The 13,924-nt window shown below is 42.2% G+C and overlaps 1 protein-coding gene across 6 annotated transcripts in view; it reads left to right on the forward strand.

The window, feature by feature from the left end:
* The window catches only part of MED13L (mediator complex subunit 13L), a 170,909-nt gene that overhangs the window by 3,253 nt on the left and 153,732 nt on the right, over positions 1-13,924 (forward strand). Inside the window, exon 1 of one of the 6 annotated variants that reach the window (XM_068208887.1) lies at positions 269-460. The exons of 3 other annotated variants lie outside the window; for them this stretch is intronic. In XM_068208887.1, the coding sequence (XP_068064988.1) occupies positions 284-460 (177 nt within the window). In that variant the 5' untranslated portion in view covers positions 269-283. Of the gene's footprint in view, positions 1-268; positions 466-13,872; positions 13,921-13,924 lie in introns of those variants that run through there. 2 more of the 6 variants (XM_068208896.1, XM_068208889.1) reach the window with 2 other exon arrangements.

The following is a 13,924-nucleotide window of genomic DNA, read 5'->3' on the forward strand; positions in this document are numbered from 1 at the left end:
GGTTTAGCGATTCAGGATTTCTATTTTTCTGTCAGCTATAGACACGCTAGAGAGGTTAGGAGCCTTTTCTGCTTCTAAATCTTTTGATGGGTAATGTTTTCTTAAAGCTTTTAGTAACTGATTCTCTTTTATCAGTGATGTCCAGAAACTGGAAGCCTTCAGTGGTGTGGGCTCGGAATGTATCACCTGAGGGGAGGGCACGGTCTGAAGTGAAGGGTTTAAAGTTTCCTTTGACTGCAGGTGCTGGGGAAGGTGCTGTGCTGGCAGAGCTGGGTTCCATGGAATGTCCCTCTGGACTGCAGCTCTTCGCAGCACCAAGCGTTTGTGGCGTTCTCCAGCAGCGCGGGGATCCAGCGCCACTCTGGAAAATGGGTTAATGCTGGTGTGCTCTGGCAGGCAGAAACCCCAGCCAGCCTGCACAGATATCCCCAGTCCTGCTCAAAGTGTGGAGCCTTTCCCGGTAAGGTGATGGAAGGGCCAGTTTGCATCTTTGTTATCAGAGTACTCCTCAAATAGTAACTTGTTTAATCTGCTAAGTATAATAGCCTTGCTCATTAAAAATACACTTTCTGTCTGAATTTGCTGTTCCTAGCACAGCAGTAGGAAAAATGATATTTATCCTCAGTCTGTTTTTGCTGTAGTCAAAATGTCTGCTGCTGCTTCTGAAAAAAATGTCTGTTTTGATAAACAGTATTTAATAAGCCATTGTATGGGCCAGTTTATTTAAATACTAATTAAGAGCTGTCTAATAACTATTTAGAGACAAAATGTTCTGAGGTAATATGCTTTGTATTAAAACTTCAGCTTCAGCTGGCAAGCAGTCTTCCTGTGAATAATCTTTAATCATAAAAGTAGTCTTACTGAAATTAATTTGACTTTTCCTGTGAGTAAGGGTTACTCATATGACAGCAAGGGCTTTCAGGAAGATGTTTCCTCAGCTCTCTAGGCTTTGGTGCCATGGTGGATCCAAAGGCACTACTTGGTCATGGGAAATTCAGGTGAAGTTCAATAACACTGGATATACTGCAGCTGGAAGGAGTACAGCCAAGGGTGTCAGGAATGACCTGAAATTTGGAGGAGCTTTCATGGGGTAGAAAGATTTGGTACTGTAGGAATCTTCCTGCTGGAACAGACGCGACTGTGTTCTGGGGAACTGAGACCAGGTTATAGAAGCTGCTATGGAAGATGTCCCATGTTCTTGTAGAAGTGCATTCCTACAGAAACCCACTGCTGGAAAGGTCCAGGCAGTGGGAATTATGTTTGTTCTTGTTTAAAAGCAAAGTTAAAAACAGTGGAGGCTGTTGCTGCTGTTGCTTTTTGCAGTTCACATGCAGGAACAGAAGCTGTCCCCTTTGATAGTGATGTTTCCAGAATAAAATAAAAGGAATAAAGCAACCTGAGGTGGCATTTGGCTTATTCTCCTAAAGGCACTTCATGGCAACAGAAAGTGGAGTTTGCAGAGGCTGCTGTGAGCTATTCCTTGGTGTTGCATGATTGTCAGTAAAGGACTTCATAGTAAATGTTGATTGCTCAATGCCTTCAGTAGTAGTGAATTAACCCGTAGTCCTTGGTTGTCGTGTTTTCATAAATGCAGTGCTCCGAGCAGTGGGCTGGGATTTTGGCTTGCTGGATGTTCAGCGCTGCACAGTGTCTATCTTGCTTGTTTGGAATTTTATGTAGGTGTGAATTTACATGCATAAATAATTAAGAAATGGAATTAACCTCTCAAGTTGTGCAAAAGTATTTGATTCTCTAGTTATCTTTATCCTGAGTTTTATTAGGTAACAGGACAGAAGTAGAGAGATGACATTAGAAAGCTTGTTCACTTCTTGCTAATAAAAGATTATTTCGGGTTTTAAATCACTTCAGTGGTAGGTTTTTATTATGTCCTGTCAGAGTATTTGACAGTTTAATGGGATGTGCCAGGGAGAGGGTTTGAAGAGAGCACAGACCCAGATTTGCAGAGACTGGGACAGTGACATTCAGCCAGTGTGCCCAGCTCCAGGGATCTGTTGGATAACCAACCTTTTGGGAATATTCTCAAAGAAAATGGGGGGGGTGGGGTGCAGGAGTGACATTTGCAGCTCCGAATAAGTGTGCCCAAGCTAATCACTAAGAAATATTTGAGTGAGGTTTCCTTGAAATCCTGTGTATCTTGTGAATGTACACGTCCTGGGGCTGGAAATCCTTCCCCAGAGACTCTGTCCTGATTCTGGTGGCATTGTGAGTCCAGTCGTGTGATTGCTGTTGGGAACATCAGCACAAAAAAAAATGAATACCCAAATATCAGGGTTATGTATTAAAAAATACCCTAGGTAGCCACACCTTAGGAACAGGAATTTTAATTTACTGTAACACTATCTGGAAATAGATTTTTCTATTTTTCTACATTTTTAATACAGAATTGACATCATAACCCCAGTTCTCAAACACCCTCCCCACCCGGACTCATTTGATCTTGGATTTTTTTGCCTTCTTCTGAGAGTGCTTCCTCATATGAAAGAGTAAAGAAAGATCTACAGATAGAACTTTTTAATCCTTTCTTCTATTATTTTCCTTCTGGACAATGCAGTTCTTTTGAAGAAAATCTAAAGAAACTGAAGGTTTTGATCTTCAGTGGAAAAAAATAAGTGTGGTGCATATGAGATGTATTTGCTGAGTGTTAACTTGAGTAACTTTGGTCATTAGATGAAGAAGGAATCTTTATGGATTTTGTTTTCATTTTTTCATCTATCTAGTTCTCAGAAGCATTACATGAAAGGATATGTGTGTATGCAGATGCACTGCTTTTAAATACCAAACCCCATCAGTGTTAGGGGGCTGTTGCACTTTGTGGTGGGGTGAACACCTGGGCTGGTTTGAAGCTTCCTGTTCACTGAGTGAGAGTGCACCTGTTGTCTCCATTTTCCTTGATCTCTCTGTGGAATTACACCCACCTCCCCACCTGCCCCAGTCCACTTCTGCATTGTCGTTGTGGCAGCACACTTTTGTCAGGGTTTGGGTTTTGCTCTGATCGAAGCAGGGATGCACCAACAAATTTTTTCTTGCATCCGGTGGCTGGAATGGTTGGCACCTTGCTGCATGCCTTCATTGTCTCCCTGCTATTATACTTGCTCCCTCTCTGCCTTTTATTTTTCCTTGAGGGCTGGCTCCAGTGTATGCCAGGATCACCTCATTATAAATGTATGTCATTTGGTTTTTTCTAGTTGACCCATGGTAGCTGTGGAAGGTGACAGTTGATGTCCACAGACCTATAAAACCCCTTTTCCTGTGCTTGTGTGGGATCCTCTGGACAACCCAGTAACACTGGATAGGTGGTTGGGCTGTTCCCACTGTTGTTAAGGCTGACAAGTGTAGTTTATACAAAACTTTGGAGTCTGTGTGTGTTCATTTACTGTTCTGTGGGTGAGTCGTGCACTTCGTTGTGTAGAGTCTGTCACGGTGGCATTTGCATCTTGTTGGTGCCATAGTAACACAAATAATAAGCAAAAATACTGCTCTGACTTAAAACATGCTTGTTTTAGTATTAACTTGCCAGTTTTAAAAGTGCACAAGTGTTTTCAACAGAAGATCCCAACCCAAATCCAGAAGATTTGCTTATAAGGAGTGTGTGTTTACATGGGGGCATCTTTGTTCCTCAGACCAGGCTGTTCCACTGCTTTCATTTTGAGCTCAAAGTATTGCTTTAAAAATAGATCCTCTTTACTTGAGTTCCCTGACATCATCTGGTAGCTTTAAAGAGAAACCAGCTAATAAAATATTCTGCTCTGCAGACCTCAAAATATGGCTAGAAGCTGGTGTTGGGCTCGCTGTGCACACAGTAGCGGAGTGAGCGCACAGTGCAGGGGTAAGGGGACTGGGATACTGGGAATGACAGCTTGTGTTGTTTCCTGCTGTGGCCCAGCTCCTTACAGAGCTGTGTGATCCCAACACTGCAGAATGATAACGAGGGCTGAGCAGAGCCCGCTCTGATACCAAGGAAGAAGTTTAGCTTTTCACATTGGGAGGGTTCTCAGCATTTCCTCATGTAGTAAGGAGCTGCCTTACTCACAAGTGTAAAAGATTTAAGCAGTCTTTCCTTTGGCTTGTGCTGTGAATTTTCATTAATTTTGACTGATGGATTCTGACTTTCACTTTCTACTTTAATCTTTAAAAATACGTTATTTCTCATTGAGTAATGTGTGGCTAAATCCATGAGCAGAATTGCAGTAGTGCATGTGGAAATGTGGCTGGAGCTTTTAGTACTTTTAGTGGCATCCTCACTTTTGTTTCTTTGAGATGGGGAATTTTATTGTGTGATGCTGTTGTATAAGGTGCCCTGAGGCAATATTTACATTTATGTGACTTAACACAGATGAGCTCAAACATACACAATGACCTTGTCCCTATATTAAGGAATGTATTTAATCAGCTTATGAAAATGGAGAAAAATGGCCAGGCTTCTATTACAAAAATAATAAGACGTGACACATGTATTTCTGTATCACTTCTTGTGAGTCACTTAGCTCAGCTTTCTTTAATCAGCCACTGTTGCAGCTTAGTGTATTTTTGTTTATGAAAATAATTTCAGAGGAAAAAATTTGGTTCCCCCCCCCCCCCCCCCTTTCATTTTTGTTCTTCCCCCTTCACCTTTCTTCCATGCCTTGGTGATTCCAGAAAGGTCCATAAATTCATATTTAAGCCTGGAGTGTGGAGCTGACCCAGTGAAAACCTTTTCCCCCTTCTCTCTCCCAAGGCAGCTCTGTTCCCCTCATTCCTCTCTCCCCACCACGTTTTGGCAGTGGCATGGATTGAACAGAGATCAAAGTGGCTTTGTAACCACAATCTGTGTCTTAGAGAAGGAAATTTAAAGCTTGTTCAGTAAAACTTTATTTCATTCATCTTTTAGCTTTAAAAGAGCTATGCTGTGGTCAGGGCCTTGTGGTTGCCTGTTCTTATGACTCCATATTTGCCCATAAAATACAATATTTTGTGAGAACAGAGGATTGAAAACAAAATTTAAAGGAAAACTCTTCTTTACCTTTTGATCAAGCAGTGGCAAACTTCCAGTTTTTGATAACAATGCGTTCATAGCTGACAGCTATGAGGCATAAGTTTCAAAATGTTTTGGGTTTTTACATTATAAACTCCTGACTTTTTACTCATAGGAGTCTCTGATTTACTAAGAAGTTTTCAAACCTAGTTTAATATAGCTGCAGTCTCTTAGTGTTGGACTTTTATGAGTCTCACTTCATGTATGTCTAGAAGGTTACTGGATTTGTAGGCGGCTCTGATGAGACACAAAATTAATTCCAGGAATATTTTGTAGTGGCCATGTCAAGTATTTTTACAAAAAAGTAATTTTTTTGCTGAGAGAAAAGGTGAATTGGTTAAATTACTTTATTCTGAAAACACTGCTTTCAGTTTTAGCCCAGTGTTTCTAGTTATTTAATTTTCGGTGTGTATTTTAATAAAATTTTGACTGGGGCTCTCTGTGAATTTCCATAATTCTCTTCTGGCAGGAGGTGCTGGATTCTTGTCTTTGCAGGAATGACAGTGAGAGAGCTGGCAAAGTGAATGTACATGACCAGTCATGTAGTGGCTTTATTTACTACTTTCCATATTACAGAAGATTCAGACACCAGGATTCTCCAGGCGGTGGGTTTTGAAGGGCTGAGGGATTTTGGCGGCTCCTGCCAAGCTGGGCATTGCTGGGTGTCAGTGATGAGGACAGGGATTAAGATCCAGGGCTGGGGGATGGGATTCCTGTGCTGTTCCTGCCTCTCTGTCCCGGAGCAGGAGCCTGGGTTGGGCCCCTTTGGGAAGGGAGAGGTGTGCAGGGCAGGGATGGACGCGGGTTCAAACCAAGCTTTGCTGGGCAGGGATGGACACAGCTGTAAACCTGTGGGAGCTGCTGTGCTGCTCAGATGTGGGGCACAGGAATGTTCCCGAGTCCTTGGTGCAGCTTTTTGTGTAATGGAAGAAACGGAACCGCAGTCTTTAACTCACTGTGCCAAAGTTTACTCTGCTCGGGTTGTTACTTCCTCCAGCCCACCCTCCCCCCCCCATTTCTTTCTGCCCATATGTCAGATTACTTGGTTTGGGAAACAGCTGATAGTCCATTGTATGACTCTGATGTTTGACATTTCCTTCCTCTTTCAGTATAAAAAAAAATCTAGAAAAGAAAGTCAAATTTGGGAAGAACAGAGAAAATTCTTTTGTTTTCTTGCAGATTTGCTTTTGTCATTTTTTTTTTCCATGCGTTGGACTGCTTTTCTGTAGTCCAGCTTTCTCTAAGAAGGGACTTTTTAGATTTGGAAAATAGGCAGTCAATTCTGAGTCTTTCTGAAGAAATAAGGCAAGCCTCATCATTCACCCTGTCTGAAAACAAGGGAGGGATACTCTGGCTGCTGGCAAGTTCCATCTTTATTTGCTTTTTTTTTTTTTTGTGTACTATTGAAGTTTGCAGTGGTAGTGTCCATTTTATTATCTGTTCTCAACCATCTTCTCAGAAGTTAAAATATAATTGATTCTCTTTAGTGAAGAAACTGTCTGAAGAGATGGAGAACTTAGAGATGCCTTTCTGTAAAATAGTGTCTGTGACTTGAGCTGTGGGGTGGATCACTACCTTAACCCAGGGTTTGGTAATATGAAAAGAATTTCTTCAATTACTTCTGTCTTTTGTCTTGGAGATGGCATTTTGCTTCCAGGCATTGTGTGCTTCCATACAGCCTACAGGGGTAAATGTTCAGCTCTGCCATGGGTAAACTTCATTCCATGTAGAATTATTAAGATTGGAAAAGAGCTCCAAGATCAAGTCCTCTTCTTCCCCTTTTCCCAGTAATAACACCCAAACCAAAGCAAACCCAGTCATGCCTTGTTACTTTTGGCTGCCATGGCTTTGCTGGGTAGATGTTTGGACATGGGTAGGGTTTGTATTTCCTCTGAACCCCAGATTCCTGTCTATTCGGTTTGGTTGTGCAGATTGGCATTCCTGTTTCCCTTTCTCACTCCTGGTGGTGGGATTCTGGCACAGCAGCTTCCCATTTTGTGTGGCTGTGTTGGAGAAAGAGGCAGCAGGACGTGTGTGTGAGTCTCACTGCCGCGCTGACCTGGGACAGTGCTGCTGCCATCTTTGTTTCCTTATGTTTATGTCTTGAATATTCTAGGCTTGAAAGTATCTTTTCAAGTGATGGCTGAGTCTCAGCCCTTTGGCTTCCAGCCTTGCTTATCACATTATCCTTTCCCATCTCTGATGGACTGGGTTACAGCCTAGACAGTGAAGGGGAGCTGCCGAGCCAGGCACCAGCGTGGGACCATGTTCTGAATTTGCTGGATTGGTTAAGGGCTGCAGATTTGCTAACCAAAGCCTTCACTGAAGATAAAAGATGTTGATGTAACTCAAAGGTCTTTTAGCAAAAATATCCTCTTTAATTCTTTATTGATTTTAAATGATTTTAAGAGTTTTTGCAGTTAGTCCTGAATGACTATAGCTGCTTTATAGGTGGCCTTTGGGTCCTGGCTGAAGATGGCAGCTCTGAGGGTGACCATTGAGTGCTTTATGTGCTGATGAGATTTCCAAGATACCTCTTGGTACCTGGCTAAATGAAGGGGCATGGAACAGTGTTGTGGAATCATAATTGCATCAAAGTGTCCTGTCTCAGTGGTGGCCAGTGTTTGGCCTGCCGAGTTTGGTGAAGTGGATGTAGTTGAACTTCTCTTGAATTATCTCCCAGGCTCTCTGTGTATTTGGTTGAGAGGTTTCTTGAAACAGGTAGATGTTTTGTAGACAAATTCTAAACATAAGGTTTTATCCTGATACAAACATTTCAGCTGCCTCATTTTGGTTTGAGTCCGTGTTCTGCTAATTTAATTCGGCAGAAAACCAGCAGCTCTTCTTTAGAGAACCTCAGTTTCCCTCTTGTAAACCAACCAGACTTAATCCTTGGATGGATAGAATATATATTTTTTGACCATTCCTGTAATTCTTCTGGTTTTGATGATGTGAAACAAGAGCTGCAGTTTGTGATGAATGTGTAGAGCTACAGATGAATTATAATGGCCTCAATTTCTTTGTCACCTTCTGTTTCTTTCATAAGAATTTCTCACATTTGTTTTTGTTTTGTCAACCTGTTTTTGCAGTGGACTGGAAGAAGATACTTTCTCTTTCAGTATGTCAGTGTGTGCTCATTTTCCTTCTGCTGTGCTTGATTGTAGTCATCTACTTTAGTATTTAACCTTGAAATTCTGCGAGGGTTTGGATCCATATCAGTAATTTGGGTGCTTTTACCAGATTGCTCTTTCTTTTATGCTTGGCACTCAAAAAGCCTTTGTTGGTAACTCCTGCATCTGCCAGAGCTGCTGAAATTTGAGCATTAGTATTGGAGTCCTTTTATATTTTCCACTGGGAAAGATGGTACTTGGTTGCCACCTCAAATTCTTTTTGAGATGGGTCTGATTTTTGTTTCTTTGAAAGAAGCAATTAATCTTTCTGGCTGCCTCCTCTCCTACATGGGCAAAGTCACCCTCATGCTGGGGAGAAAGAGGAAAAAATACCTCATTCTGTCAGTGCTGTTTACTTTTTAGGCATAAGAGCTCGTGCTGTTAGTTTGTGGCTTTTAATAATGTGAAATCTATTATTTTAGAAATGCCTTGGTTTGCTGGTCTTAGATACTGTGATATGGGATCTCAGATGTCCCCAGGTACAGAAGGCCATCAGGGAGATATCTGATAATAGGATTTTGGTTACAGCTAAATCCTTTCCTGAGACTTGCAAAGGTAAAAGATGACACACAAATGCCTTGACACTGTTGCTTGTCACAAACAGCTCTGGAGTTAGAGGCATTTAGATAATCTGTTCCAGGGGACATGAGGGAAAGAGACATCATGGATTGCAGGGATTTATCTGGCAGAAAGCTGTTCTAGGCACATGGGCTGCATGCACTGGCATGCTCACTTTCATGTTGTTTTTAAGAGCCAAGGAATAACAACAACAAAAAAAAAAAGGTAATTTTTTCATCCTTCATTTTTAAAAGCTTGTTAGTGGCTGCCCTTTATCCCTTTTTTCCCAGCCACTTGACTGTGTGCTTATGCAGGGAGAGGATTAAAGTCAAACATGTCATTCTGCTGCTGCTCAGTTGCATACTAAGAGGGCTGAGGCTGAGCACTGGGCTCTGAAGCACAAACCATGGCATGGTGTTTTTCTGCCATGGAACACTCATTTCAGAATTAGCTATTTTTTGTTGTGCTATTTTTTGTCTGTTCTTGATTTCAGAGCAAGTTTGGAGGAGTTTGTGCAGTTATGGCAATACTTGGCCTCACGGAAATGTCCTTTTGAAGCTCATTCAGTGCATGCAAAGCCTCTGCACTGCCATGTGATCCCTCCCTCTTACAGGGGCAGAAGGGATAAGCCCTGAGGGAAGGGAACACAAACCATTCCTTGATTTTTTTAAAATGGAAAGCATGAAGAGGAGAATGTTAATATGTAGTTCAGGGAATGATCTGATTTCAGGAGGCTCTGCAGGGCTGAGATGGTCAGTCTGCTGAGGGTTTTCAAACCCCAGAGATCTTCAGACCCAGCAGAAAAGATGGGGAATGTCTGTGGACAGGTGCTGGCACTGCTCAGTTGAGCTGTGGGAATAGGAGCCTCTCTCAGGGTGTAAAAACAGTCTGTAAAGCTGTGAAGAAAACGAATTTTTTAGTTAAGCAATCTCCTCTATTCCTTCAATTCACTTGACAGGGGCTTAGGCAGATGTTACTAAATACTTTATTTCACTGCCAGAGGGGATGGTGTTTGCCTCCCCCACAAGCAACACATTGTTACAGAGTAGTTTTCAGTCCTCCTGTCCTCGTCCTTTTGTCCTTCCTTCCTTGTCAAGTGTATCAACATGACATAACTTTTATCTGGTATTTAAAGGGCTGGAGTGGAGTGTGCAATGATATTTCGTTGCTGCGTGAGGATGATGTAGTGAAATGAGACACTGTAACCAAAACAGATGGTGCTAATCTTGAGTCTGTCTGCAAGATCTTACAGCATTTAATTAAAATGGTGGTGTAATTCCCATGACACCTTTAACTACAGTTTAAATTCTTGGACTATGAACTAAGGGCTTTCTTATGCAGATTTTCACTCATGTGAGTAGTCCTTAGTATGAGTCTCTGGTGGCTTCAGAATAGCTACTTACTTGAATGAAGCTCTCAAGATGAGACACTAATAAAACTGGCAAACATATATATGGCATTTACATGTTTTATGTTCCAATTTGAAGCATAAATTGTAGACTAAAGATACTTAGCAACTACTTTCCTACATAGAAGCAAACAAAATTCTAGATTAGAGGAATTGCTTAGACTGAGCCTAACTTTAGAGGCTTACTGGTAAATACAATGTTTTAAGGTACCCTGGGCAGCTTAACATCTTCCCCTGGGATGGAAGGACATTTAATGAAAGCTTTTGTATTCCTTTGTTTAACTGAAATGTGTTTGTAGAAGTGATGAGGTGTGGTTTGGTTTTTACATTGCTTGCATTGGTTTTTAAAGATCATTAAAGAAAGTTATGTCTGAAGCAATGGGCAGACCTGAATTTGTCTGAGTGGCACCTTTTAGGCAGGCAACTGGGAAGTATTTTTATACTTGGTTTTTGTTTTGTTTCAAATTGGAGAAGTGTAAAAAATTAAATTACCTGAATGCTGCCATGCTGAAAATCTTTGAGAAAGCAGGGTTGGAGCTGGGGGCCTGTGTGATTGATATCTGGTTCTTTTAGTCATCATATGATCTTGCCTCCTTTCCAATGTATCCTTCCTATTTTGAAAGTACCAGATGATTTTCTACACTCTGCAGCCTGACTCTGTCTTAGCTTTTCTTCTCTGTATGATATGAAGCAGGGAAAATAACACATTTATATTGTTTTAGTCATTGTTTTAAATGTAGAGGAGCACAAAGTAATTAAAAAATAGCTCTGCTTTAGACTTGATGTGGCCAAATACAAGGGTTTCTCAAACTTTTGATGCTCTTCCTCTTTCTGCTGTGTCTATATTGTTGTATAATCTCTCCAAGGGAGCTTTGTGTATTAAAATGGGTGGAATTACTCAAGTGATCTGGAGAAGTTAATTTAGAGTTGGCCTGTCCATTTCCCCTAAAACAGAGGCCAAAAAGCATTTGGTGGAGATGGGAAATAAAAGAGGAGGTGGAAGATGGGTTTGTTTGTGTTCCATCTGCAAGGGCTGCAGAAGAGGAAAGCAGTCACAGTGGCTACCCAGCACTAATTATATCTTCAGGGTTGCTGGGAGCATGCCAGCACCAAGTTGTGCACTGTGAAATGTTACTGGGGAATTGTGATTTTTAGCAGCCTAAACTCTACCAATCTGAGTGGAGCACGATGAGATCAGCAGAAGACCCTCCCAGCCTGCCTATTATTGTGATTTAAGCCTGAAGGGGGAAAAGAATGAGAGCTTAGATTTTCAGTCTCCTAGGAATTCACAGTCATGGATGGTGTCCCGGAGCCCTGAGCTGTGGCAGGTACATGTGGAGGTGTCTGTATTCAGGGCAGCAGGGTGTGAAAGAAAGTGCTGATTTGCTTTCTGTGTCTCTCTGCTTGTCTGTGTGTGCAGGGGGGGATCAGAGCTTTGAACACTCAGCTCATCTCTTCTGAGGCTGTTTCACTCTGCAGGGTGTGATGGTGGTCACTGAAACCTGAGTTTGTGTCCCTTTCCAAGGGACTCTGTGTGATCACTCTGAGGCCATGCATCTGAATAAAGACATTGGCAGTGAACTGTTTTCATTAATGCCTATTTCTTGGGGATGTTTTGGGTGGTTTTGGATGCCTGTGTGGAATTTGAACACACTCTTCTACCCTGACAGCTGCTTTTGAAAACATCAGAAACAGATCTTTTTGTGTCTTGGGAATTACTCTGTAAGAAGTTGGATGTTAGTGAAGGGTTTGGGTATTACTGTTAGAGATCCAATTTCTCTGTTTCCTTACACGCTTGGCCCAGTGCATTTAGAACTGGCGTCTCACAAATATTCTGTGTCCAAGTGCAGTTGCTGAACTTAAGAAAAAACTCCATTTCAAAACAGCCCCACTTATCTGAGCAGTTAAACCCTTCACAGCACAGTCCTCCATAACACATGTTCCTTTATAAACCAAAGCAAAAATCTCATTTAATGCATGATTTGCTAACAGTGTTGGATAATAATAAGTATTTGTAAGTTCCTTGGTTTTTTTGGTCAGGCTTTTTAGTTTTAAAAACATTATAGCAACTGCAATAAGCCAAAACTATGCATATGGGAAGAGATGCAAGAAACACAGTCAGTTACATCACCTGGCAAGAGTTCTGCTTTGTTCTGCATTCATCTCTAGCCAGTTGTGAGTTAAACAGCATGTTCACAGTTTTGTCCTCAGGTTGGCAATTTTGGTTTCTGTCTCAGTGTTTCAGGCTGCTTTCAAACCAGCAGTTTTACTAATCAGAGCATCTCTGCCCTCCCTGACCTGCTTTGCTGTCCTCAGACTTCCCGGTACAAGCATCTCTGTGGCTGTTTAATGAATCAGGTGTGGGGACTGATCTGAGTAGAGGGAAAAAGTCGTTTAATCCAACCCTTCTGGGTTTGAGTCAGCCCAGCTCAGTGTGAATGTCTGAGCAGCAGCTGAGTGCTGCAGGGAAGGCACCCAGGCCAAGCCTGCTCTGGCACCAGTGCTTGCTTGTGTTGGTTGAGGCACACGAAGAGCAGTCTGGGTGCACTGAAGGTTGTGTTTTATCTGATTGGAGCTGTCCCTGACAGGGGAGATCCCACTCCACTCTCCCTCCTCTCCTGGGGCTGCTCAGTGATTCCCTGGCTGCAGGATGAGCTGTCAGGGTGCTAAGCCTGGAAATGTTTGTCTTTCTCTTGCTTTCTCTTGTTTAAATTGGTGAAGTGATCCCCTTCACTGAGTGATTCCATGAAGTAGATCCAGTGTCAGACTGGGACGTGGAAATGCGTGGCTGGGGTGTAGGAGGAGGATGAGGCTGTGTTGGGGCAGCCTGTGCTCACTGCCAGTGAAGCACAAATGAAACCACATCTGGCTCTTCAGAGCAGTTCCCAGAACCACAGCCCACGGCTTGCCTTGTCTGTGCAAACCCTGCTACAGATGGAGGCCTCTTCAAACCAGGGCTGTCGGTTTGTTTAAAGAAATTAATGTAAATAAATCCCCATGTGGATGCAGATCTTCTCCCTATAGTGTGTTAAATACTTTACACAGAACATCAGTAGAGGTGTAGAATGTGTGTAAGTGTTTTGGGTGTAGTCTGCTCTTGTGTATCCCTTCTGGATTCAAATTTCTATTTGAGTTCAGTTTTAATTAACATGAGGACACAAACCAGAAGTTCTGAGGGATTAGTACTGATGCTTACCTATTAAAAATTTAAACAGAAACAGACATTCCCCAATACATGTGCTGAACCACATCTCTGCAACTTGAAGTGGGAAACGATGTGTGAGAGCTTCTTTAATGCTGCTACTGAGTCCAAAGCCCCAGGACTCATCTCTCCCTTTTTTTTTTGGGAGTCTGTGTGTGTGTGGGCACTGGTGTGATCCAGGTTAGTAGTTTATCATTCCTCACAGTCCACAGAATTACAGACTCAGAAGTTAGTGCAGAATTAAATTTGGTGCAGCTCTGCTGATTTCGCTGTGCTTTCCTTGACTCTGTTTGATCCCTCCTCTGGGGGGGATGTTGGGGTGATACCTCTGAGCTGGCAGGAAGCCACAGGAGCCTCTCTGCTCTTCGAAACAGCTGAGCTCTGGCCTTTGCTGTGTGAATCAAGCAAGTGCTGCTGTTGAGTAATGTCCTTTGTTCAGTTGGGTTTTTTTTGTTTTGGTTTTCATCATCTTCCTGTTCCATGCTCTTTGTGACTTAGCATATATTCTTAACTGGTTATGGCACAAACATTTAACATCATTTTTTCACAGGTTG

This window comes from Anomalospiza imberbis, chromosome 18 (genome assembly GCF_031753505.1).
Source record: "Anomalospiza imberbis isolate Cuckoo-Finch-1a 21T00152 chromosome 18, ASM3175350v1, whole genome shotgun sequence".
Lineage (NCBI taxonomy): Eukaryota > Metazoa > Chordata > Aves > Passeriformes > Viduidae > Anomalospiza > Anomalospiza imberbis.